Genomic DNA, 24016 nt, shown 5'->3' on the forward strand with positions numbered 1-24016 from the left:
AAAGAAGACACCAGTTTCTTGGAAAAATCGTTGTTAAATACACAATATATTTGAGCAGGGAGAACACCTATTATGGCACCATCAGGAAGAAAGCATGGAGGGAAGGCTGGTAAACCAGCACAGGAACATCGAGCCTTACCTGCTTATGAATTCGAGGAAGGAAAAGAGCTAAGCGGATCAGAGGAAGATGTTAGAGAAGGTGCTCATGTGATATTTTTGTTTGTTTAAAGTGAAGGTTATAATATTTCTGACTGAATAGAAATGAAGGTACTTCCCTGTTAGCATGGTTCATGTTTGTGACAGCTCACCTCCGTTCTGTTATTTTGATAAGTTAATAGAATAGCTCTGTAGGGTCTACTACTATGTCTTAAAATTATAGATGGACTCTTCAGCAGAGTAGGATTTTGTTAAATGATTTTGTTGCCTTATTTTAATGCTATATCCTTTCATCACGTGGCTGCCTGTAACACTGTCAGATCAGAATAGAACAGGAGAGCTCTGCTTGCTTGTATGGAGTGCTGAGCTGGATAGGGGAGTCGGGAGACTTAATGCTGTCAGGGTTAAGAGTACTTCATGAAGAATCTGAACCAAAGAAAATAAAAGAGAGGAAGAAGTAGAGAAAGCTGAGGAAAAAAAGAAAATCCAAGAAAGGCATTGTTGTTTCATTTTGAGGGTGTGTCAGAAAAAAAAAAGGACTTTGCTTAAAATGCAGTTCTCGTTCATCATGATCATTTTTTGTGAAGTTTGATGTAACTCCATTTCCTGATTTTGTCTCAGCAGGTATCTCAGGGTTTATTTCTCTTAATATCTCCTATCCTTCATTTGTTCAGACAAAATTATCCCGGCCCAGTTAACAGAAATCTGATAGCCAAAGATTTATGTATTTTTAAAAAAGAATATAAGAATCTATATGTGATTTTGCCTTTTTAAAGGTCAGAGTACACAATTTCAGTATTTCTTTTAAAAACTACATTCTTGCCAATTGGAATTTTGCAATCTTTATTGATACCTTTCCCATGGTTAATACATTGCGAGTTGTGAGTAAGGCTCTAGTGGGAGCCAAAAAGCTGGTTGAGACCATCCTAGAGGAACTCAAGGCAGTGCCAGCTCCAATCTAGTCTTGCAGAGTAATTTACTACTGTCTGTCAGCTCGAGATTCGAAGTTTGGAGCTGCATATATTATGGATGGGAACTGAGACCCATGAGACACGTTCAGAGAAGTAGCATTACAGAAGAATTATGCTTTCAATAACTCAAATGGCATCCCCAAAATAAGAGCTATTTTTGTAACTTTTTGAAATTTGTATTGAGGTGAAACATCAGTAACGGACAAGCATGGAAAGAAGAGACCTTTGGTGAATACTCATGTGGGTGCAGATGATGTGGGGTAAGGTTAGGATTTTACTTAGTTATTATTTTTCAAAATAAGCAAGTTTTAAATAAGTACCAATTTACATGTTGCTTGTTTGTTTTTCTTTTGTTTGTCTGTTTGTTTTAGTGTTTGATTCAAAATACAGATAATACAGTAGTGTTATGGGTTTAGCTAGGACAAGTAGCTATAGGTAAAAAATGTTATATTTTAAAATGAGTAGTTCTGCAGTTTCCTTGTAGATACTTTTGAACATTCATTAAAAATTATATATTTGATCGAGTTCTTAAAATTCTTTCAAAAGGTGATTTATGTTTTCTTACTGTGTTCCTATTACATAGTTTCCAGGGAGGTGGTTGAGTCACCATCACTGGAGGTGTTTAAGAGGAGACTTGATGGGGTGCTTGGTGCCATGGTTTAGTTGATTAGATAGTGTTGGATGATAGGTTGGACTCAGTGATCTCAGTCTCTTCCAACCTGGTTAATTCTATTCTATTCTATTCTGTTCTGTTCTGTTCTATTCTATTCTATTCTACTCTATTCTACTCTATTCTATTCTGCATTGGTGATATTTTTTTCTCTCTGATATTAGTTGTTTGAAGACATTAGAAGCACTTCAAGTTATCAAACTATTGCATGAAAAATAAATTACTTTTGCAGATAAATCTTATCAAATTCAGGTTTTGGTAGGTTTGGGTGTGGGTTTTTTGTTGTTGTTGTTTTTCTTCACTCTTCTAAAAAGAAAGTGATGTTCTGTAGAGCTAATGCTATAAACATTTGCTTTACCTACCATGTGTCTTTTATGCTTTACACACTAGTGTTATCATCTTAAAGATGTTGTAAAAACAACCATGATACTATTTGTCGTGGATTTTTTTTACTGTGCCAGTCATGCTAACTATGATGGACTTGTTTTCATTTGATATTCCAAATACCTTTTGTGCTTTTTTGTTTGTTTGGTTTGGTTTGGTTTAAGAAATGTTCACTTTATTTACTGTTATCTCTCACTCAAGGCCATTTAAATGCCTAATGCTGCCTTTTTACTGGGGAGTAAGTTAACTAGATTCTAGTAAATTTCTTTTAAAGCAATTGCTTCTAAAAGAGAGACCTCTCCCAGCAGGAGAAAAGGAGTGTCATTGTTTATCTTGCAGAACAGTAGGAGCTCTTTCCAAGTAATAGGCACACAAATAAACTTAGTTTTAAGCATATTTAACAAGTCTTTATTCTAAAGTCAGAAAATGGACAAATAAAAATTTTAAACACTCTTTTGTAGGGGTGAAGTACAGAATATGCTGGAGAGATTTGGAGGTAAGTATGTTTACATTCTAATAAATTAAAAGCCAATTCATGCTTAAGTTGCAGAACTGCAGTCATTCCTTACCATTCCTTACCTGCCCATGGCAGGGCAGTTGGATTAGATGACCTCTAAGGTCTCTTCCGGCCTAAGCCATTCTATGATTAAATAAATTTCAAGATTTACATAAAGTGAGTAGTCTTTGTAGCACTTTTTTTGTTTCTTAAAAAAACCCCCATAATCAACAAACAAAAACCCCCAACCAACCTGCTGATTTTCAGAAGTTATATCTAAGTAGAGGAAAGAGAATTAATAAAAGGGAATAACTGCATATCAAATGAGATTTATTAGTGAAGATGATTTGAAAGGAAAAAAGGAAATATTCACGCTTGCTTTTGACAATTCCAATTTCAAGATGAAGTTTAAGAGGTACTGTTTATATTGTAGAGGAAAGGGACAGTATGAGTTGGGTGTTCTTAATTTTTTATTGCAATGACATAGAAGAGACTGGGTATTGCAATACTTGATTGAAAAATGAGAGGCAAGTAGAAGTTAATATAAGCAATTAAATGGAACAAATAGTTCAATTATAGACAAGGAATTTGGGAAGTAGACTGTAGTTGCAATACAGAATGAGCTAGAGAGTAAACTGTAGTCTGTACTCTTCAGAAATGCAAAGAGGGAATCAGTAGAAAAGAGTAATAATTTCATCAGTCAGTAAGAGGAATAGAAGTTTCTAGAAGAGCTAAAGAATGAGAGTAAGTAATGCTAGTCATCTAGTGATGAGAGATTTATGCATGTTGCCCAGTTGGATTTAGTTCAGTCATAATCACATCCTCAGATGGCTTTACTTACACTTACATTTCCAGGGGGAATGGTTTTAAGATGCGGGGAAGTAGGCTCAGACTGGATCTTAAGAACAAGTTCCTCGGTACAAGAGTGGTGAGATTCTGGAATAGATTGCTCAGGGAAGTTGTGGATGCCTCCTCCCTGGCAGTGTTCAAGGCCAAGCTGGATAGAATCATAGAATCAGTAAGGTTGGAAAAGACCTCAAAGATCATCAAGTCCAATCTGTTACCCAAGACCTCATGACTACTAAACCATGGCTTCAAGTGCCACATCCAGACCCTTTTTTAACACCTCCAGGGACGGTGACTCCACCAGCTCCCTGGGCAGCCCATTCCAATGGCTAACAAGTTACTAGAACTCTCACTGCATTGGTAGATGGGTTGCAGCCACCTTGCTAACACAACAGGATTCCTCTGGTCACAACAGCTCTACAGCAGCACTTCTTGGATGAGGCCTTGAGCAGCCGAGTCTAGTTGAGAGGCATCCCTGCCCATGGCAGGGAGGTTGGAGTAGATGATCTGTAGGGGTCCCTTTCAACCTAAGCCATTCTATGATTCATTGGATACTTAATAGCTGATTAGTACTTTCATTGTGTGTACAAGAAGGTGCTGTAAAGTCATTACTTGACTTACTGAATGTAAATTCTAAGGTGGAAGAGAAGTTCAAGGAATTCCCTAATCTATTAATTAATCTATTAATTGCTGCTAAAATACATATTAGAATGCTTTTGTAGATGTAGCAAACTAGATAGGAGGAGGATTTTGGTGTTGAAAAGCTAGGATTGTTTGTTATTGAAGACTCAAAAGTAGCATGGAAGTAAGGATAATAAATAGAGAGAGGATGCTGTCAGCTCAAAAATAATAGGTTTGGCATTATCAGGGACAGATGCTTCAGCAGATTGGAGAGAGGTTTGACAGATGTTTCCTGAAATGTACAGTGATTTGTATTGCTATATTGACCTTAAGGTGTGACTTGTTGAATTTTGCAATGTAAATTAATGCGAAACATTACAATAACTTACATTAACTTAAACACTTCTAAACTTTCTCCAAAATATGAAAAATATTTTGTTATTCATTCAATATGTTCACAGTAAGAGTAATCACATGCTACCTTTATTTATAAATGTAAGTAATCTGGCTATTACTCTGGAACAGGTGGTTTTTCTAGAAAAAATAAATAAAAATGTGTCATCATAACTAAATTCCTTGAAGGTCTGCAAACTCTAAGCTGGCACCACAGTCCTGCAGCTGAACTAGTGAGGATTTTTCACAGAATCACAGAATTTCAGGGGCTGGAAGAGACCTTGAAAGATCATCTAGTCCAACTCCCCTGTCAAAGCAGGATTTTTATTGTGTTACATAGAATCCTAGTGGTTGGAAAGGACCTCTGGAAATTGAGTCCAACCTCCCTGCCAAAGGGTCATCTAGAGTGTCTCACACAGGAATGCATTCAGACAGGTCTTGAAAGTCTCTAGAGGAGACTGCAAACTCTCTGGACAGCCTGTTTCAGTTCTCTGTCACCCATGCAATAAAGTTTTCCCATGTGTTGAGGTGGAATTTCTTGTGTTTGTTTGTATCCATTGCCCCTCATTCTATCACACAGGACACCACTAAAGAGACATCATTAGATACTAGAGAAAAGAACATGTCCGTATGCAATCAGGTTTGTGCAAGGTATCCCTATCTTTGACTGAAGCATTTACAGATTGTGAGATACATAGTGTGAGCTGATGTAGTGCTTTTGGTATTGCCAAGCATGTATGTATGCTTCTTGTATGATGGTATGTTAGCTGTCCATGTTGGGCCATAATAATCAGTAGGGATCCCATGAGACTGTGTGAAAGGAACTGATTTAACTGTCCATAATGGAAACACTGAAGCTAAACACAGCAGTCAAGAGCCTGGATCACATTAGCTTCTTTCCACTAGAACTCACCCCATTTGCTTCTCCCAAGCATCACTCATCAGCATTTTTAATAAAAGGCACAGTGTATCTTGGTATGCATAATTTCAAAGTATTCTCTGGTTTTTTAGCTGACATTAACAAGGCTCTCTTAGCGAAGAGGAAAAGATTAGAGATGTATACTAAAGCCTCACTCAAAACCAGTAACCAGAAGATAGAACACATTTGGAAAATGCAGCAAGACCAACGGTAACGTTTACCTTTGTTTTTCCAAACTTGTGAAGTCAAATTCATTTTTGTGTTACAGCATGGATAGTTAAACAGCAAGTAATGTATCTAAGTATTTCCTCAGATACTCTTGTTTCTGCTGCCCCAAGCTGTGTCCACATGGTTAAATTGACAGTAGTAGTTTAGCATAGTGCTGATTTGAATGGAGAAACAGAAACTTGAGATTTGGAATTTTAAGAGCAAGGTATCTTAAAGAGGTAGTTTAACTTTATGGAAAATTGCCCTTGGTTTTCTTTTTGTTGGTTTTCTTTTTGTTTTTATTTTTTCCTCCGTTGGAATTTCCTGTTAGGAACAAAAGTTGTAATTTTTTTTAACCTGAGTTTTGTATATGAGTGCTGTCTCCTTATATAACCCACATTGACACAGGAAGTGTTTGTCTCTGCATGTTCAGTTTTTCACAACATACTCGGGCTCAGCTGTCAGAACAGACTGTTTCTTCAATTATGCCAGCTCATTTTATTCTGCTCCATATATGTGTTGAACCTTGAAGCTTTCCTTGTCATTTTTCGTAGCATTTGTCATACTTACGGCCAGTATCTGTTTATAGGTCGAAGCTCAATCATGAGTTCTCCCAGCAGTTCCTGAATTTATTTCAGCAATGGGATGTAGATTTGCAGAAAGCAGAGGAGCAGGAAGAAAAACTGGTGGTGGGTTTTGATCATGACATGAGTTTTGTGGTGTTTTCAGAGGGAGGGAATATTGTTTTGACACTCAAGGAATGTGAAAAAACTTTATGCAGTGTAAACTAACATATGATTGTTTGCCTCTTGATTAAATTCAAGTTTGGTGGCTCTCAACATTTAAATTTTTAAGTTTTGAAATATATTTTAAGGTGGAGTGCATTTCTAAATTTCACTGCAAGTTTATAAATGGCAGTAAGTGATGCCAGCTTGACAAAAGCCAAGAGCATTTATAGAGAAGGAAGACGTGTACTGTTTCTGTGCATCCAGTCTTTGGGTTCAGGGAACACAGGAATAAAGTAGCTGTCTTTTAGCATGCACTGCTTAAAAATATGCCTGCATATATTAAATGCATGAGAATTTGATCACTAAAATAGGGTACAAGCTGTACAATGCAATGTAGTAACATGTTGCTGCATCTCTAGTCCCAGTGCATTTCCAAGTTTTGCTGCTCCCTAGGCACCGGTTTCCTGGGATATCCTCAAGAACTGTGTTGAACAGCAGTCTTTGTATGATCTCAAGTGGGTAATTCAGGTCATAAGGGACCTCAGGACACACTCAGGGCTTAGTCCAATCTTTAGTCTTTCCTTCATTAATAAGAATAAGGCAGAGATCTATTACATAACCCAGATTTCCAGTGAAGCCATAGTTTCTGAATCTGATGAATGATGTTAGTGTTGCCACCCAAGCACTTTTGATTAACTAATGAAATTATATTTTTCTTTTGCTTCTGCTTCAGAATGTGTTTCGTCAGCAACAAAAAGTTTTTCAACAGGCAAGAATAGTTCAGACTCAGAGACTGAAAACCATTAAGCAACTCTATGAGCATTTCTTAAAGGTACAAATTTTTCTTAGAGGGCAAGTATTATATCACATAAGAAAGTTGTATTAATTCAACCTTTATGAAATAGAGAATTAAGGTTCATTTAAGGACAGTACCAGCCTTGCATGAATAGTATTAGTATCTTTCCCTCACTTGTTAAGAACATGGCTTGTCCTCTCCACGCATGTATACACACTGCATGTTTAATAAATGAATTGGTAAAATGTGTTCTCACAGGGATCTGCTTACCCATTTCAGATATTTAACCATAACCCTTACCCTTCCTAAACAGAACATAGTTAGGTACCAATTTAAAGGTTATATAGGTCAGTTAAATCATGAGGACTTTAATTATTCCCTTAGATTTTTAAATTGATTTTTAAAAAGGTGAAAATTGACAATGTATTAAAACTACATCCTAGGCTGCAATTTATTGCTTTTATTACTGCTGGCACGTGCATCCCTCATAATGAGAATTAGATACCAATTTTTTTCTGTCATTAACCTTTCCAGCTATTACTCTTCATGTATGGAAGGTGAAACTTAAATTAATTGTATTTGCCTTAAAATCAGAGCTCCAGTTAAAGCTCCCTTAACCTCTTTGTAAGCAGTGTTCATTAGAAAGGGTTTTCCTTTCTGTAACTTAGTATTCAAGGTAAGCATTCACTAAAACATCAACAGAAAGAATGTGATGGAAATGATGATTTATAGTGAAAACAGGCCCAGCTGGATGGTTATGCAATTTGTCGTTTAACTTTACTGATACTTTATGTATATTTTGTGTACTTGCTGGGAGCCCCTGTAAACACCATTGTTTGGGACAGTGCTTACAAAGATAATCTATTTTAAACACATGATGTATACTGATCAATTGTGCTGTTTTGCCTTCCATTTTACATGAAGAACAAAATCACTTTATTCCCAGAATTTCTGTCCTCCACTGTTTTTCTAAGTAAGGTATCAGAAACTGAAAATGTGAGAAAACTTAAAGTATCCTAAATGTCTGGTTTTGCAATGAATGCAGAGGTCATAAAAGCAATACAACAGAATCACTGAAGGACTGAGGTTGGAATGGATCCCTGGAAGTTGTCTGGCCAGCAGGTAGTACAGCAAGTCTACCTACAGTCAGTTGGCTTTTTAGTATCTCCAGAGATAGAGATGGCCCACAAATGCCCAGCCTGCACCAGCACTTGTTCATGCTCACAGTAAAAGTTTCCCAGTGTTTCAGTTTGTGCCTGTTGCCTCTGGTCTTGTCACTGGGCACCTCAACCCCAGTTCTATCTTCTTTGCACCCTCTCCTTCAGATATTTATGTCTGCATTGGTAAGGTTGCCCCAGAGCCTTCCCTTCTCTGGGTTCCAGCTCTCTCTGCCTTTCTTCATAGGAGAAACACTCCTGTCCCTTAATCATCTTCACAGCTGTTTGGTGGGCTCTCTCCAGTATGTCTGTTTCTCTTGAACTCTGGAGTCTGGAACTGGGCACAGCACTCTAGCTGTGGCCTCACCCATACTGAGAATAGTGGAAAGATCAACTCCCTCCACCTGCTGGCAACATTCCTCCTGATGCAGCCTAGGGGACTGTTAACTTTCTTTGTGGCAAGGGCACAATGTTAGTTCATATTCAACTTGGTGTCCACTAGGACCCTCAGATTCTTTTTTTGCCAAGCTCCTTTCCAGCTTGTGGGTGCCTCTGTATTTACTCTTCTATGGCGTAAATCAAGTCTGACAATTTCTGACAAACTTTCATTTCTGTTCAAATCATTCTATAACTGATTCCCTTTTGAAGTTTCAGGTAGCTGTATATTTGGTTAGGTTGTGGGTGTTTTGCTAGTAGCTTCAAGAAACAAACGTGAGATCCATTTAAGATAATTGAAATTTACAGATGGTATTACAGAAGCATTAATAACTGTTTGAGAATGTAAAAAAAAAAAAATCATCAGAGACTTCATAGTATTACTTTGATTTTCCTCCTCAAAGAAGATCAAAATCAAGCCTCAAATAAGCTTAACTAAATACATGTCAAAGAAAACGCAACTGCACAGAGTTAGGCATTATGTGAAAAGGGAAGATAACCAGTGACCTTTACTTGGCTTATTTGGGGCCAAATGTGCAAAGAGAATCAAATTGAATGGGGTTTATTATAGTCCTTACCTTGAGTCTCCAGTCTTGCTGTAATACTAAATCTCTATCATTCCCAACATATCTATTTAATCTTTTCTTGTAGAACTCTTATCTTTACTGAAATATAGGCCTAGCTGAGACCTCACAGCTGCTGAGTGGAGGGGACCATTTCCTTCACCCTGTCTGTAGTGTTTGAACAGGAATGTAGATTGGAGTACAAAGTCCTGTACAATGTGTGGCAAGCTTGTGACAAAATTCATCAATTATCAGTGACCCTTGCGGTTGTAAAAATTAAATTGCAATCTGAATCATGGGTTTGCTTGTTTGTTTTTTTAAATTAACCCTTTGACATTGAACAGTTCTAAATTAAGATTATTCTTAACTTCAGAGCATAGAAGAGCTGGAGAAGACCAGTGAAAATCTTCTAGTTGGTGCACAAAGTGAACTTCGCAAAGAAATGGCAATGTTGCAGAAGAAGATTATGATGGACACCGTGAGTATTAGATCTATGATGAAGTTAGCTAAATGCAAAAATAGAACATTCTGTAAAAATGTCATTTGACACTCATTTAATTAGCTCAAAGGAATCATATTGATATGGCATTTGTTCAGTGTTATCTCCTTTTCTTGTAACAGCAACAGCAGGAGATGGCAACTGTTCGCAAGTCTCTTCAGTCCATGTTATTCTGATGGCTCACTGGAGAAACAACTTGTACCTATGTAACATGATACAAGTACAGGCATTAGCCATGGAGAAGTAGGTTAAGATTTAAATGTTGTAAAGTTCCTATTAACTAATCCTTTCATGGATTGTTCTAATCCTCTTGTATGAACATGTATTAATAAATATATTACTTTGGGGGTTCTGGACCCCAAATCATTTACTGTCTGTCCAATTAATCTTTAGCTATTTAATACTTCAAATAGCATTGGAATGTTTAAATTGTTTTACTTTTTTTTAAATGCCAAATTGTAACAACAGGACACATTATTGAAAAATTAATTATCCAGATTTTACATAGTAACTTTAGGCACACTGTGCAAATAGAAGCATTTTTCAGAAGCTGTAGACTTTTAAGATTTTCATCATTTCAACGTTTAACCTGCTCCTATAGCAGCAGTTATAAAAGTTCACAGAGCATGACACAGCTCATGCAAGATTATATCGTGATGATACTATGGTAAATTAATTTTTTAACTTTTTGTTAGGCTGGCATTGTAATGACTCTGTACTAGTAAGAGATTGAACTGCTGTAATTCATTCAAAAAGCAGGTTTCTTTTGTTGAATGATGAGCTCTGTCATAGCTTTATATGACACCTGCTCAAGTAAAATGCATAAATTTTAATTTGGCTTAGAGTATATAGTTCTTGCAGAACCACTGTTACAAGTAAAATATCTATTATTATATTCAATTTATTACATGCCTTTGACATCTCAGAATCATAAAGTCATTTTGGTTGGAAAAGACCTTTAAGATCACTGAATCCAACCATTACCTAACTCTAACAAGTCTGGTGCTAAACCATGTCCTTTAGCACCACATTTCTGCATCTTTTAAACACCTCCAGGGATGGGGATTCAACCACCTCCCCAGGGAGCCTATTCCAGTATGTCAAATATTACCTTTTGCAATTCCAGATGATTAGCACTTACAGGGGTGCCTAAGTTTTGAGGATAAAGCATTTCATGTGTCTCATTACAGTAAGTCGGTGTCAATTCAACACTCAGCTTAGCTCATACAGAGTTTGTTTTTACAGAAAGCCATTATGCCTCAATATCCACTTTTACACATTAGGTAGTTCCTAACATATTTAATGCTTACATTTAATACAATTATAGATAAAACAAAAGCCATCCACACAGCCACTCACACAAATGTGATGTTTTTCATAACAATGTATTTCAAAACCAGTCCTTACAGATTCTTCTCCTCAGCTTACTAGCACTTCTTACTCCAAGTCAAGTAATTTGATTTTGGGAGTTCTGGGAGTCAGATTAGGGATAGCTGACTTAAAGAAACTTCAGCTATCAGGCTGCAACTGAAGCTGAACAAGCAAATGGTACAGATCTCTTTTGTTCTGCATCTGCTAAGACTCAGGGAGGAAGCAAACACACAAGTTACATTGCTAGAATGATCCTAGTTTGTAACTGTGCTGCTGAGTCTAAGCCCTCTAAGGATGATGAGATGATGCTATGAAATGCAGTTAACAGTGTCTACTTCCTATCTTCAGTACTAGGTTATTTGTTAGTATTGACTCAAGTTTCTGATTTTATTTATTAGTATTGCCTCATGCTTTTGCCTTTCTGACAGATTTCTGCATTAGTTTCCTATCATGCACACACCTCAATCATATCCTTAAAACTACTTATACCTACTGGTACACGACATGTTTTTTGAGCATTCTGAGGAATCAAACCTTCTCACTCTAAAAAAAGTTGCCTATATCTTTTCATCAGACAAACTGAAATGGTCTTTATCATCCATTTGTCCACAGCCTATGTTCAGACTAAATTCATGGGCAGATGCTGTGTTCTTTCACAGTCTCAAACATGAGTAGCAGGATTAATTTGGAATTCATGTGAGTGACTTAGACTGTTAGCCGTGTGGCGGTTACTGTTGCAGTTACCCATATTCTTAGGCAGAAGTGTGGTAGGTGGCACTTTATTCCCCCTAAGTCTAGCAGACAATACACCATTTCTAAAGTTCCCTGAGCACCTCAGGAAGTCTTTTGTTCATTAATGTGCAGCTGGAAAGCTGCAATGACAATATTTTAAGAACAAACCATAGCATTCTTTATTGTACAGTTCAGGAAGGACTTTATACAGCTCAGCTACACACCAGCAACTGAAAGTGGTAATCGAAACTTACATTCAAAAGCTTTTTACAAAAATCATATTCCAAGGGTACCTCTTCAAATGAGCCTAAGCTTACTGGGTTTGTGTACAAGTCATGATTTGCTCATACAGATAATAAAATAGTTTTATTCAGCTTCTCTCTAATGCCAACAGCCCCTTAGCTAGCCACATTATGTTAGTCAGTGGGTCTGTTTTTAAAAGAAAGAGAAAAGCTGATAATGGGCCTGACTTTGTTTTCTGGAGAGTTTTACCATACAGTAGGGTTTAGTTCCATGCAGTTTTGGTTGGATAAAGTACAGTGATAGCTACAAGACAAATTAGATAGGTAAGGTATGCAGTAATAACAAACATACTTCAGAGGGAATTAATTGTGGGTGGGATGTATTGTCACAGTCACAGTCATTTATCAATGAACTTTGTCATTCACTTGTATAGTTTCACAGATGTAAGTTAAGGTAGGTAAAGTTAGCCTATAGTCTAGATAATGAGTACAATGAGGCAAAACTTATTATGGGCACAAAACCAGAACCTGACCTTGAAAGAAAAGATAAGCTACCACTATTTATTAACAGTAAGTTATATACTTAGGTCCTAGAGAATGCATGAATCCTAAAGGCACTCGTAACAGTATTTTGAAATAGAAGAAATTTTTTCTCAGCTATACCTCCTTCATCCAACTGATTCAGTACCCTGTTCTGTAGAAATACCAGAACAGATTGAGTGGTTTTACCTCATGGATGCCTCATTTTACCAGTCTTAACAATGCAGTACTGTATTCATTGATACCTCTGACTACCAATTCACAACAGTTCCAAGAACATTGAGAAACTAACTCTAGAAGATTAGTTAACTTGCTCTAGGGAAAGTAAGATCCCTCTTTGAATTCTGGTTGGTAGCACTCTGGTTTGCAGTCTACATTCAGCAGACCAGAAGTACAGAATTAAGGTTTCCTAACAGGAAATGGCAAAAGTTTCAAATGTGGTATTCATGGTATGAAATAGCAGCTGCAATGTCTAGAACACAGTGGGGAAATAATACATCCTGGTTCAAAAGTAGGACTTTGTATTTAGTAATTCTAATAATTCTAACAGCTGGTAGTCTCTGGCATAGAATGAGCTTTCTCATAAAACTCTTAAAAAAACCAAAAACCTTAATGTGTCTTCCAAAAAAACGTTTTAAAAAAAAAAGAGAGAGAGAGAGTCTGCTCTTCATTCAGCATTCCCCTAACAGCTTCTTCTCTTGTCCTTGACCTATTTAATCAGTCATTATGATTTTGAACCTGTTCAGGAGCTTGATGAGATGAAATTCTGAAGACATGTATATGAAGATGAGCAGCAATCTGCAGGCATACACCAGTAGCATATCTCAGCATATCAATCAAGGATATGAACTTCAAAAAAACAAAACAGAACAGGTTAAAAAAAATCTATAGATTTTTAATCGTTCCTACTATAAATTAATTTATACTTTAACCAAGAGACAAGTTTAGCAAGCATTTCAATATATAGTGGCCTATTTTAGAAGAAAACAAAAAAACCCATCCAAAACACCAACAAACAAAACCCCCAAACCAAAACCCAACTAGTATTAAACACTTACAAAGTCTGATAAACAAATGTTGTTAGTCTGCAGTTAGCAGGGTAACTTAAATCACCTGAACTAAAGGCTTAGATCTGTAAATTTACTTTCACTTCTCTGCTCCAAGGAAACGCAGCCAGCCAGAACAACCTTGGATGATTCTCAATCCATTCCTTTCAGTATGCTCCAAATGAAAAGCGTAAAAAGGAGTGCTTACCAATGCTATCCATAGAACAATGTATTCATCAATGAAACTGTTGAAGTATTGGTCCAAAAACAGAAGTCCTGGCCCAATAAATGCAGTCTCCTGAAGACAGATTTCACTTTTTGTCATGTGAGCCACCTATATTAAAAAAAAAACAAAAAAAAAAGAAGAAAAGGAGATAGACAGCAATGCACCACTGCAAGATAAAGATAACCACCAGAAACGCTCCACCTTAGTTCTGAAAGGCCATGATGACATCCTGATGTCCTTACCCAGCAACACCCTGCTGTCTCTGGCTCGAGAAGCAATCAGCAGGCAAGCCAAGGGCTTCATAAACACTTCAGGGCCTGCTGAACCCTGACAGTTTCTTGCTAAGTGACCAAGTAACCTCTTTCCAGGTTATTCAATCAATATGTAGCACTTTAATCAGTGGTAACAGCTACTTGAATTATCAGTTAGGATGTTTTTACTTTATTATATAAGAAATGAGTTCTTTCCGAATAACGTTACGTCTATAGCACAGCATTTTGGATAACTGCAGGGTTCCCCACTGTTTTTTCAGTGCTGCTGTGCTTTCTGAAAGTGAATACTACTTGCCTGAAAAACTATTTACAAGTCTAGCTAGAAAATGTTTGCCTTACGTAGCCAAAGGCCAGCTAAAACTAAGGTTTTTGCTTACTTTGACTTGTTTTCACAGTTTATAATAGAGACTCTACAGAATGAGCAAGAGAAGAAGAAAGATTACTGTGGACAGTCTTTTCTCCCTCCCTTGCCTTGATCCTTCCATATTCCATTCTTAGAGACAGGGCAGATATGATGAGATTAACTGCAACAGCAGTAAAAATAGAAAAGTGTATCTATTTTAATGATTAAATTCCTATTTCAGATAATTAAATCTGAAGTCACAGCACTGTTAGTAAGGCTTGAGAGACCACTGAAGGCAGACAGTTCTAGGAGTAAGTTAAACAGAACAAAGTTCTAACCAAAACATTCAGCAGTAATTACGTGTTTGCATCAGTGCCATCTATAATCTCAGTGTAGGAGCATGAGCCTAGTTCACTGTCTTGATCATAATGAAGCTGGTAATACAGTAGCAGAGTAGAATGGGAAAACTTGCCATGCCCACTGATCCAGCAAGTGTTAAGCCATGAACCAGTTTAGTTTTAGGAACTTTAGGACTGAAACAAGATTCCTTACCACCAACTTCTGTGAGATTTTAGCATTCACCAATCCAAATGTCAAGACATACAGGCAAGAATGCTTTTCAAACAGCTGAGTTGCAGACTTTTTATAAATCATAACAGCCAATGTGATAAGTAGTCCAATGTGCAGGGCTGGTGAAAGAACACTTGTTCCCTGAAATACAAATGGACAGAAAATTTGCCTTAGGCATCACTCACACCACTAGGTCCAGATTTTATACATATATCAGATCTCATTAAACAAAACCAGAGTTGTCAGAACTCAAGGAAAGTCCACTAGCATTATCCTTTGCAGTGACCACTAATCAACTTTGTAAGAAAATTTATAGCTGGTTTCTGCAACAGAAGAAATCCAGTAACAGGCAGAGAGAAGGCAGATAATGAAGTCTTTGCTTTAACCACCCACTACTCATGTGCTTGTCTGCTTAAACACTTAACCAGATAAAATCCTTGTGATCACCTGAAATGCAGTAAATTATAGGCATAAGTTACTGAAACCTCACTCAGCTTTTTAAAACAACTTACTGCTATTGTAGATCCATTCTTTCCAACCCCTCCACCAAATATGACACGGAAGTAATTGAAAAAAGAAAGTGCTGTTCCACACAGTATGCCAAAAACTGCCAAGAACTTCAGTTCTAAGCCCACCAAAGGCACCTTTGCAGGAAAAACAACAGAAAGATATTAGAAGTTAACACCTTTTTAAAGAAGTGATAAAAAAAAGAGCCTACTGACAACTCCTACACAATTTTTTTTAATTTGAACTCACTTTCCAAGGAACAAGCTCAAGAGGACAGTGTTTGGAATTTGTTTCCTTACTAAGGAGGCAAATTCCTTTGTAATGTTTAAACTCAGCTTTTGAGTATTTAAGTCCTGGTCTAGAAATTCTGATGGATCTTACTGTGTTTGTCCTTATGATGTCCTTCACATATTTCTACTACATAAGCAAAAACTTGACACAGACTGCTTTATCACCAAAGCATGGGGGAGGGAGGTGGGGTGTGTGTGTGAGGGAGGGATAGTTCCTTCTATTTCACTGGGTAACACAACACTGAACCACAGGAAACACAAACACCATCTGCCTGCTTTGTATTTTGGAACTTGTTGCTTGTATGCTGTATCTTTGCCTTTAGAATAGTTTCCAGATACAAACTGTAATTAAGCAGTTACCTTTCAGAATCAATTGCAGTTTCAAGGAAACTTCCAAAGGCAGCAGAGGATTTAAAAAGAAGTAGTAATAAATTGAAACCATTGACTATATTTTTGAGAGTATCTTGAGATACAGCATAACTACCACGTATTTTAATACTGAAGAAAAATCAATCATAATTCAAGTCGAATGCACCTACTTTATTCTTCCAACATGAATATAAGCTGGGGGGGAAAAAAAGGAAAAAGGAAAAGGGTCTTGCAGGATGGGGAAGTGAAAAAAAAAAAGCTAAACATTTCTTAATTGCTGAGTAAACTCATGAATTGATTTGAATTAGCTGGTGATTTAGAATTCATTTGCATTCTTTATCAATAGCATGGAATGATCTCAGCTCTTCCACGTACTGTAACCAAGCAGAACTATACATTTCTGAGTAAAGACCCTAGAAGGATCCCATCCACCAAAGTGCATCTCTGAAGATCAGAATACAAGCCAGAAATAGGAAAATGGTTTGGGGCAGAAAAAAAATCTTTATATATGGATGTTTACATTTAATTTGTCTCTGACTTAACTGTTAAAAAATCAGTACATCTCCATTGGCATGCAAATAGGGATTACCTAACCAAAATATGGATTACTTAACCCCCAACTTCATCCCATAGTTTTGTTAAAGATTTCATATTTAAATTTTAAAATAAGGCATCCTAGGAATCTCTTAACAGAAGTATATGTCTTACAATAAAACATACATTAGAAATTAAACCAAAATTGATTTGTTAAAGCTTAAGTATATGCAGAGTATTTGTTCCAGATCAGAAGTTCCTATGTGGCAGATGGAGTCTTTTTCCCAAGTTTGTGCACAGGAAGTCACGCCATTACACCAAAATTAACTACAACATAAAGATAACCTACATTTGGACAGGAAGCTAAAATACAACATTAGACAACTGGTAGGCATTGATGGTACTTGCACAGGATAGATTCCAATACCAGAGGAACACTGAATACTTAACAGGAACTGAACACTCATCGGGAAGTCTACAAACCTGAAACACTTACCTGATAGTCCCATACCGCTGTTCCACCATATGCAGATATCAAGAGCAGCATCGTTATGGCTATCTGAACTTCAGTTACATCTATTCTATGGAGAGGAGAAAAAAAAAAAAGGAGATTTAGTTAAAGAAAAGGTTTTTTGTTCTTAGTGTAAGGCAGTGGGGTGGGGAGGGAATAAAAACCTTATCTCCTTAAAATACTTCAAATTACATCAGTGCATATAGAATGATTTTCCTTGACTGAGGAAGTTACTCTATATGGAGCAGATCTTTGGCTGAGATTTAATATTAAATCTGTACTCCTTATCTAGAGCAAGCTACATAGAACTTTTATGGGGGGGGGGGGAAATATGTTGGTAATTACTTGAAAATTTTATATAAACATACAGACTTGTTGATATGCAAGTATCAAATCAAAATTTAAGGCAAGCTCACAGTAAATGCAACCAAACATTTCCATTAAAAAACATATATAAAAGTATGAACTGTGGAGAGGAGACCAGGACAGAAGGGATTTCTTTAGGCCATCATATCACAAGAACTTGACAGATAACAGCCTGCAAAACATGAGGGCAGTATTTTGAGGATTGAGTCAGAGGATTGCTAAGCAGCTGTCCTGATTCAGAGGACATATAATTGATATCTTGCTTTTTTCCATTAAAATATTTTACAACCAGGTGGCTTTGTACACCCTCTGAAGTCTAGACACTATTTCCACCTTTATTTCCCCCCTCAGACAAGACAGCTAACTCTTCATTACTGTGTTTGATCGATGAAATGTTTTGAGAAGACCTGAATCTATTAAAAAAAAGTGAAGAGAATTTTCCATGAGAAATTTTTTTTTTTTTTAAATTGTACTTTAAAAAAAAACTTTACAGTAAAAAAAAGTAGCTGTGTACATCTAAACTGCCTTATGTTACCCAAGGTTTTGAGACAGGTACCTGATCTTTGTACTGAAGTTACTAGGAAACAGCGATAATGAATGTTTGAAATACATTTCTTTAAGCCGTTAGAACAAAGTTGCTGGATTTAAAGAATGACAACCCAAGTCAACAAGCATTGTTACTTGCTGAGCACGTGAACTGTTGGCACAGGAAACTGTATTTTCATAGGCAGATAGCAATCAGCTCTCGGTTAATGGAAAACATTTCTCTGACTTTGATAATCACAGTAACATTAAAGTCTCTTCTTTCGTTGGAAAGATAGTGATAAAATATGCTTTGTTTCATCACAAGCTTCAGACTCTTAGTCTCAGAAAAGTCAAAGTTTAAGCTGCAACTAGATGATATGCTGAGGTGCTTGACACAGCTGAAAGCCATCGGAATGGGAAGTACTCCCCTCTGTGCACTGTGGTGCCCTCTCACTTGTACTAGCTGTAAGGTGAAGCAGTTCAGCTTACTAGCCTTGGGTAGGCTTTCGATCTTCTGCCTGTCTTGGCTTGAAGTCAAGTGACAGAGTCTGTGCAGGGCAGAAACAGGACAGTGGTGCTGGGAGTGGGCTCTTCACTCTAGTAAGGATGAAGTGCTGCATCTGCCCAGTCATGGCTGTAGCTGCACCAACTGAACTTTTCAGTTAAGTCATGCAAAAGCATCTGTATGCAAGTGCAAGCATTCAGAGTTTGCACTCTGTAGTACTAAAACCCAGACTTTTGTTGTTGCTGGTGGTGGGAGGAGGCTTGAAGTTGAGTCACTACGCGTGCCAAAGTTCAGTACTCAGTTTTACAGAGGCTGAGATTGTTGGTTGCAACACAACCAAGCCAGAATCCCAAGATTCTCATTAGGCACTGTGCAGTATTCTACATAACCTGACAGTGGCGCAGTACCAAGCTGCTCTGATCCTTCCTGGCCATCAGCATTAGGACTCTCTCATCTGTCATTTGACTTCTAAAATGCTGCTAATTCTGGAACAGCAGCAGTGAAAGCAGTATGCATTATCATACTGAGAACAATATACTGAATGCCTTCATTTAGACTCTCACCTGTATGCTTAAAAGAAATAAAAACACAAGCCTTAAAAAAAACCTCTATCCTGTTTTCGCTAAACAGAACTAAGTTACCTTGGAGAAGAGTTGTGTCTGTTTAACTTCCAACAGGAAGCATGAAATACCAGGTCATTACAAACTGTATTCTATATTTACACAGAAACCATTGAGTTTTTAATGAAGACATTTTCATGTGGTACAGGAGTCTCAGTGCCTTCTTGATGTAGGGAAATCAGCCTCATAAAAACATCCTCTGAAGAAAATCGTGCAAAACCCCAGAGCTCATGGCATAGTCTATCTCCCTTCAGTGTAATCCAAATGAAATTATCCCCTTTTAGCCACCACTTTAAAGCATCTATTTTTGCTTACAGCACAGATTGTTCTTTTAAAAAAGTAGGATGGGTAGGCAGGCAGAAGAGTTATAGTTTGTGTGGTAAAATGCATTATCAGCAAAATAAAAGAGCTCTTAGCATTACCACAGGGACAGCTTTACTTTAACGCAGACATTGAACAGTATGCAAGGATAGCTGATCACCAAGCCTTTGTGCCCAGTGATGCTCAGATTTGCTAAGGTGCTTTTTGCAGGTCAGAGCTGAGTAGGAGGAAAAACAGGTGACTTAGCAAGTGACTACAATTAGCAGGATAGCCTTCATCTGTCACATACTTCCAACTTTGCTGTTACAGAAATCTCTGATCCTTTTTTCTTCATTACTAAATCATTACTGAAGTGCAGCTTTAAAAAAACAGCAAAAGCCCATGGCTAGGTGCCACCACAGCCCTGAGAGGGTGCAGCAGTCCCACTCCATTAGGAGTTACATTGAAATTGGCATTTTCTACGTGAATATCATGACTTCTCTTCCTACACTGCAGTGAGAACAGTTGCAGTCACAAACAGCATCACACCAATTTCTAGAACAGTGACCACAAAACCTAAAGGATATTAAAGGCAGCATGAGCCAGATTAAAAGCAAAGCCCTTGCATAAACCTGGGGCAATTCTTCAAGCGCTGCTATAGCGCTGTGGAACTCACTGCCAAAGGATGCACTGGAAGCAGAAAGTTCATTTCAATTATCTCTAAAAATGCATGTAATTCAGAGTACCCTGGGCTGGAACTGTTCTGTTGCTGGCAGATTACAAAGGAAGGAGTACTGTAGATGCTTGCTCTGTCCCTAATTCCTGCTTAAGCTTGTTTACATTGCAGGCAAGACGCCTCAGAGCATTCACACTGCTTGTATGGGTTCTGAGAACAAATTTGCAGGTAAAAGAGCCAGACACATGCAAACAAAGCACATACAGCTAAAATCAGCTGCTAAAAAACTAAGTCCTCTATTCCTCATTATGCAGGGGTTTAAAGGTTTTGCCAGGTAAAACACAAGTGTGCTAGGGGAGAAGGATGATGAGGAAGAGGGTAAGAGGAAGATAGAGCAAGGGAAAAACAACCAGCCAACCAACAAAAAAAACCCAAAACAAAACAAACAAACAAAACCCAAGAAAGGGAGATCAAGTAGCTAACAGTTTCAGACATTAAGCCACACGTTCTTCTAAGAATACCTACTTACTTTCCAAACCTTAGTATGCCTGATACATATGTCTGCCAGTGAGCAGAATAGAACATGAACAGTCCCACAAAACAACAGAAAAATAACCAGTCAGGATTTGTTCCTAGTCGGATTGCTATGCAGGATCCAAGGACAACAAAAACTGAAAAGCAGAAATGAACACGTTAGTCATACACCCTCTTGCAGTTAAACAGATAAAATAATAATAAAAAAATCACAAGGCATTTGACATCACTGTAATAAAGTAATTACATGACTGATACTTTACTGCATAGCTAACCTCTGGGACAATCCTGGCAGCAGCTACCAAAGCACAGGAATCCTCTTCTTCCAAGCAAGGGCCCTGCCTTCTAGCCTACAGTGGTTATTCTCCCTTCTTCTGACCTTCTCATCTCACGTCTCCCACATACACTGACAGCTTCATCAAAAGGGCTCAGCTCAGAGGGGCTGGTAGTCACACTCCTCAGGGAGGTAGGCCATAAAGAATGAGCTTCCAGTGTTTCAGCCATTAAGCTTTTATAGAAGTAAAGGCATTGCCACCAACAGCAGCTAAGTTATAGAAAGTGAAACTGAGCAGAGCTTACTTTTTAAGGACTGCAACTTTTAAGCTCATCTGTCTAAGGAATACAAGTTACCCTTCTCCTCAGTGCCAGGCTGAATGCCTTATTACCAAGATTGTATTTGGACACCTCATTCCTAAAGCAGAATCCTTAGTTTCACATGTCAGCATCAGTTTTTTAGGTCCTTACAAACCTTTATTTGGCATCACCTGTACCCTACTGGAAAACACAGGCTATGCGTAGTGAAGAATAAACGTGCTTTTAGGGAATTCTCTGTTCTGTTCACCACCTAGCTCATTCAAAGAGCACTGTACGTGAAGGTGCACAGTATGATCAGAACATGTTATCCAATATCTGCTAAAAGTACTTGTCAAACATCCTCCCTGGTCAGGAGACAAAGGTCAGGGGTCAGCCTTGGCTGCAGTGACCAGAAGATTGTGAATTTATCCTAAAAGAGAATATGCTGACCCTGCTCTGAGAAAGGGGTTGATCTCCAGTGGTCCTTCCCTAATCAGCTCCTCTTGAAGACAATTCACTTTTTTAAAACTAGGATGGGTTAACAGTAGGATAGGACTACCTGTGGAAATCGAGTCGCAGCCATGATCAAAGAGTTCTCCTAGAGGAGAACTACTGTTTGTTCTTCTGGCTTGCTTCCCATCAATGGCATCCAGGGACTGGTAGATAAAAAGTCCTAATGCACCCAGGATGTATGCCCAAAAAGGTGCCTGAAAGAGATTCACATGTAAAGTCACTAGGCAATTCCCAATTTCTTAGGTGATAACCTGTTCTGTTAAAGTACTGTTCAGCACAAAATTGTGCTATGAGCTAATGGATAAACAAAATTTCTTATGCTAGTGGCTACATGAATAGTAGTAACTACTGTAAGGAACTACTCTAGATACACCAGTGAAACACAGCTCCTTCCAGTTACTTCAAAAAAAAAAAACCCAACAAACAACTTTTAACCTCTCTTCTGCATCAACTGACTTATTTTTCCACCTTAAACCCACAATATTCTCTAATTATTTATATTCTTTGTGCTGAAAAATGTTATGAGAATACAACTTATCTATAAACAAGAAAATACTAGCAAGGCACAGTTTATGTGACAGACACTTAGATGATTTGCTGAGATTTACAACACACATATATAAACCCCATTACATTGTACTAAATAAAAGACATCAGCTTTTAGGGGAAGATTTTTTTCCTACCTACAAAAATTGACTACATAGGCACTCTGGACAAGGGTATGAAGAAATTAAATCATTCCCTAAATACGAAGGAGCAACTATCTACTTAATATAGACTATCAGTTTCAAAGCAAGCTGTGAATCACTCACAGTAGCACCAGTCTTAGGTTCAAAGGACCTGTCCTACAGTAGTACCTTTCATATGCACAATCAGTATGTCTTTCTTTGTGTAAGTAACATTTTTGCCTCAAGTAGTTTCCAGTCGTATCCTTAATATTTAGAAGCACTGTTCATAAAAAGAGTTCAAGTTAGGTATAAATGCTGGAAATGCAACTTGCAGGTTAAACAAGTGAACAGCCACAGGCAAGTCACACAGATGAATCCTTTCCCACTCCCAGGTAAGAGACAGCTGCTGCGACTCCCCACCTCTCCAATTCCTCTCCTGCAGCACAAATAGACCAATATGATTACATTTATTTCCTCAGTCCACTAAAGATGATTAAGCAGATTTAAACAACAGATCTAATTTCAGTGCACTCCACTGCAGGTGGTATGTCTAGATTTGTATGTACAGAGAAATTTAGAAAACAAAGAATTCTTCAAAAGTGGCAAGGCCATTTTTCACCTTAATCAAAAAAACCTAAGAAAAATATTGATCTCAGATTATGCTGGAAGCCTTGAGCACATGAAAGTAGGTAAGTAGATATTCTTATTCCTGTGCATATTAAACATACTGGTATCTAAAAACCTCCCCCAAGATCACACTATAGAAATCCAGGTCACATGATGACAGCAATACATTTGATGTGCATTCACACACCCCCTCCACTGTGGGGCACATCACCAACTGAGTCAAATGCCAGAGTGTGGGCAGTTTCTTATATAACTGGATCATTTCCTCTATTGATAACGCCAGTCAGGAACAGAAACCTGCTATGGCACATTTTTTTATCATTAGCCATAACACTCTATGCTGTTTGCATTAGCTCCTGCTGGGACAAATCCTTGGATTCCAAAATAAAATTAGCTCTACTCCTTGACCACCTGGAAAGGGAGGGAGAGCTTTCATCCTCTACCCAGTAAGGATTCCCTGTATCCATCAACACCTGTAGCAGATGCACTTGTATCCCTGCAGCTGTGGGGAAGCGAGCAAGATTCTAGTATGAACAAGGGAAGAGGTGTCCGAGAGAGTTTAGAGACACCATCTGAAGCAATTCATCCCTAGGCTGTCAGTTCAAATTTAATCCAAAGTAGCAATAACCGAAGGTCACCTGTGATCAGCTATGCCTCTGACAGATTACATGAAGACTCCAACGTTTTCACTGATAAAATACATTTTTCCAAATCA

At 37.8% G+C, this 24016-nt stretch overlaps 2 protein-coding genes across 3 annotated transcripts in view; one reads left to right on the forward strand and one right to left on the reverse strand.

Moving 5' to 3' along the window:
- On the forward strand, window positions 1-10052 carry SYCP3 (synaptonemal complex protein 3). The gene is made up of 8 exons (XM_009896378.2): window positions 1-199; window positions 1312-1387; window positions 2643-2677; window positions 5549-5666; window positions 6253-6352; window positions 7125-7223; window positions 9716-9820; window positions 9964-10052. Exons 1-8 carry the CDS (start codon window positions 73-75, stop codon window positions 10015-10017), a joined length of 714 nt encoding a protein of 237 aa, XP_009894680.1. The 5' UTR covers window positions 1-72; the 3' UTR covers window positions 10018-10052.
- Window positions 9934-24016, reverse strand: part of CHPT1 (choline phosphotransferase 1) — a 20279-nt gene continuing 6196 nt past the window's right edge. Inside the window, exons 2-9 of one of the 2 annotated variants that reach the window (XM_054167644.1) lie at window positions 22053-22200; window positions 20916-21057; window positions 17380-17464; window positions 15696-15827; window positions 15166-15324; window positions 13981-14106; window positions 13465-13575; window positions 9941-10043 (exon numbers count right to left, since the gene is read on the reverse strand). In XM_054167644.1, the coding sequence (XP_054023619.1) occupies window positions 9999-10043; window positions 13465-13575; window positions 13981-14106; window positions 15166-15324; window positions 15696-15827; window positions 17380-17464; window positions 20916-21057; window positions 22053-22200 (948 nt within the window). In that variant the 3' untranslated portion in view covers window positions 9941-9998. Of the gene's footprint in view, window positions 10044-13464; window positions 13576-13980; window positions 14107-15165; window positions 15325-15695; window positions 15828-17379; window positions 17465-20915; window positions 21058-22052; window positions 22201-24016 lie in introns of both variants that reach the window. The other variant, XM_054167645.1, reaches the window with a different exon arrangement.

The sequence above is a fragment of the Dryobates pubescens genome, chromosome 15, assembly GCF_014839835.1.
Source record: "Dryobates pubescens isolate bDryPub1 chromosome 15, bDryPub1.pri, whole genome shotgun sequence".
Lineage (NCBI taxonomy): Eukaryota > Metazoa > Chordata > Aves > Piciformes > Picidae > Dryobates > Dryobates pubescens.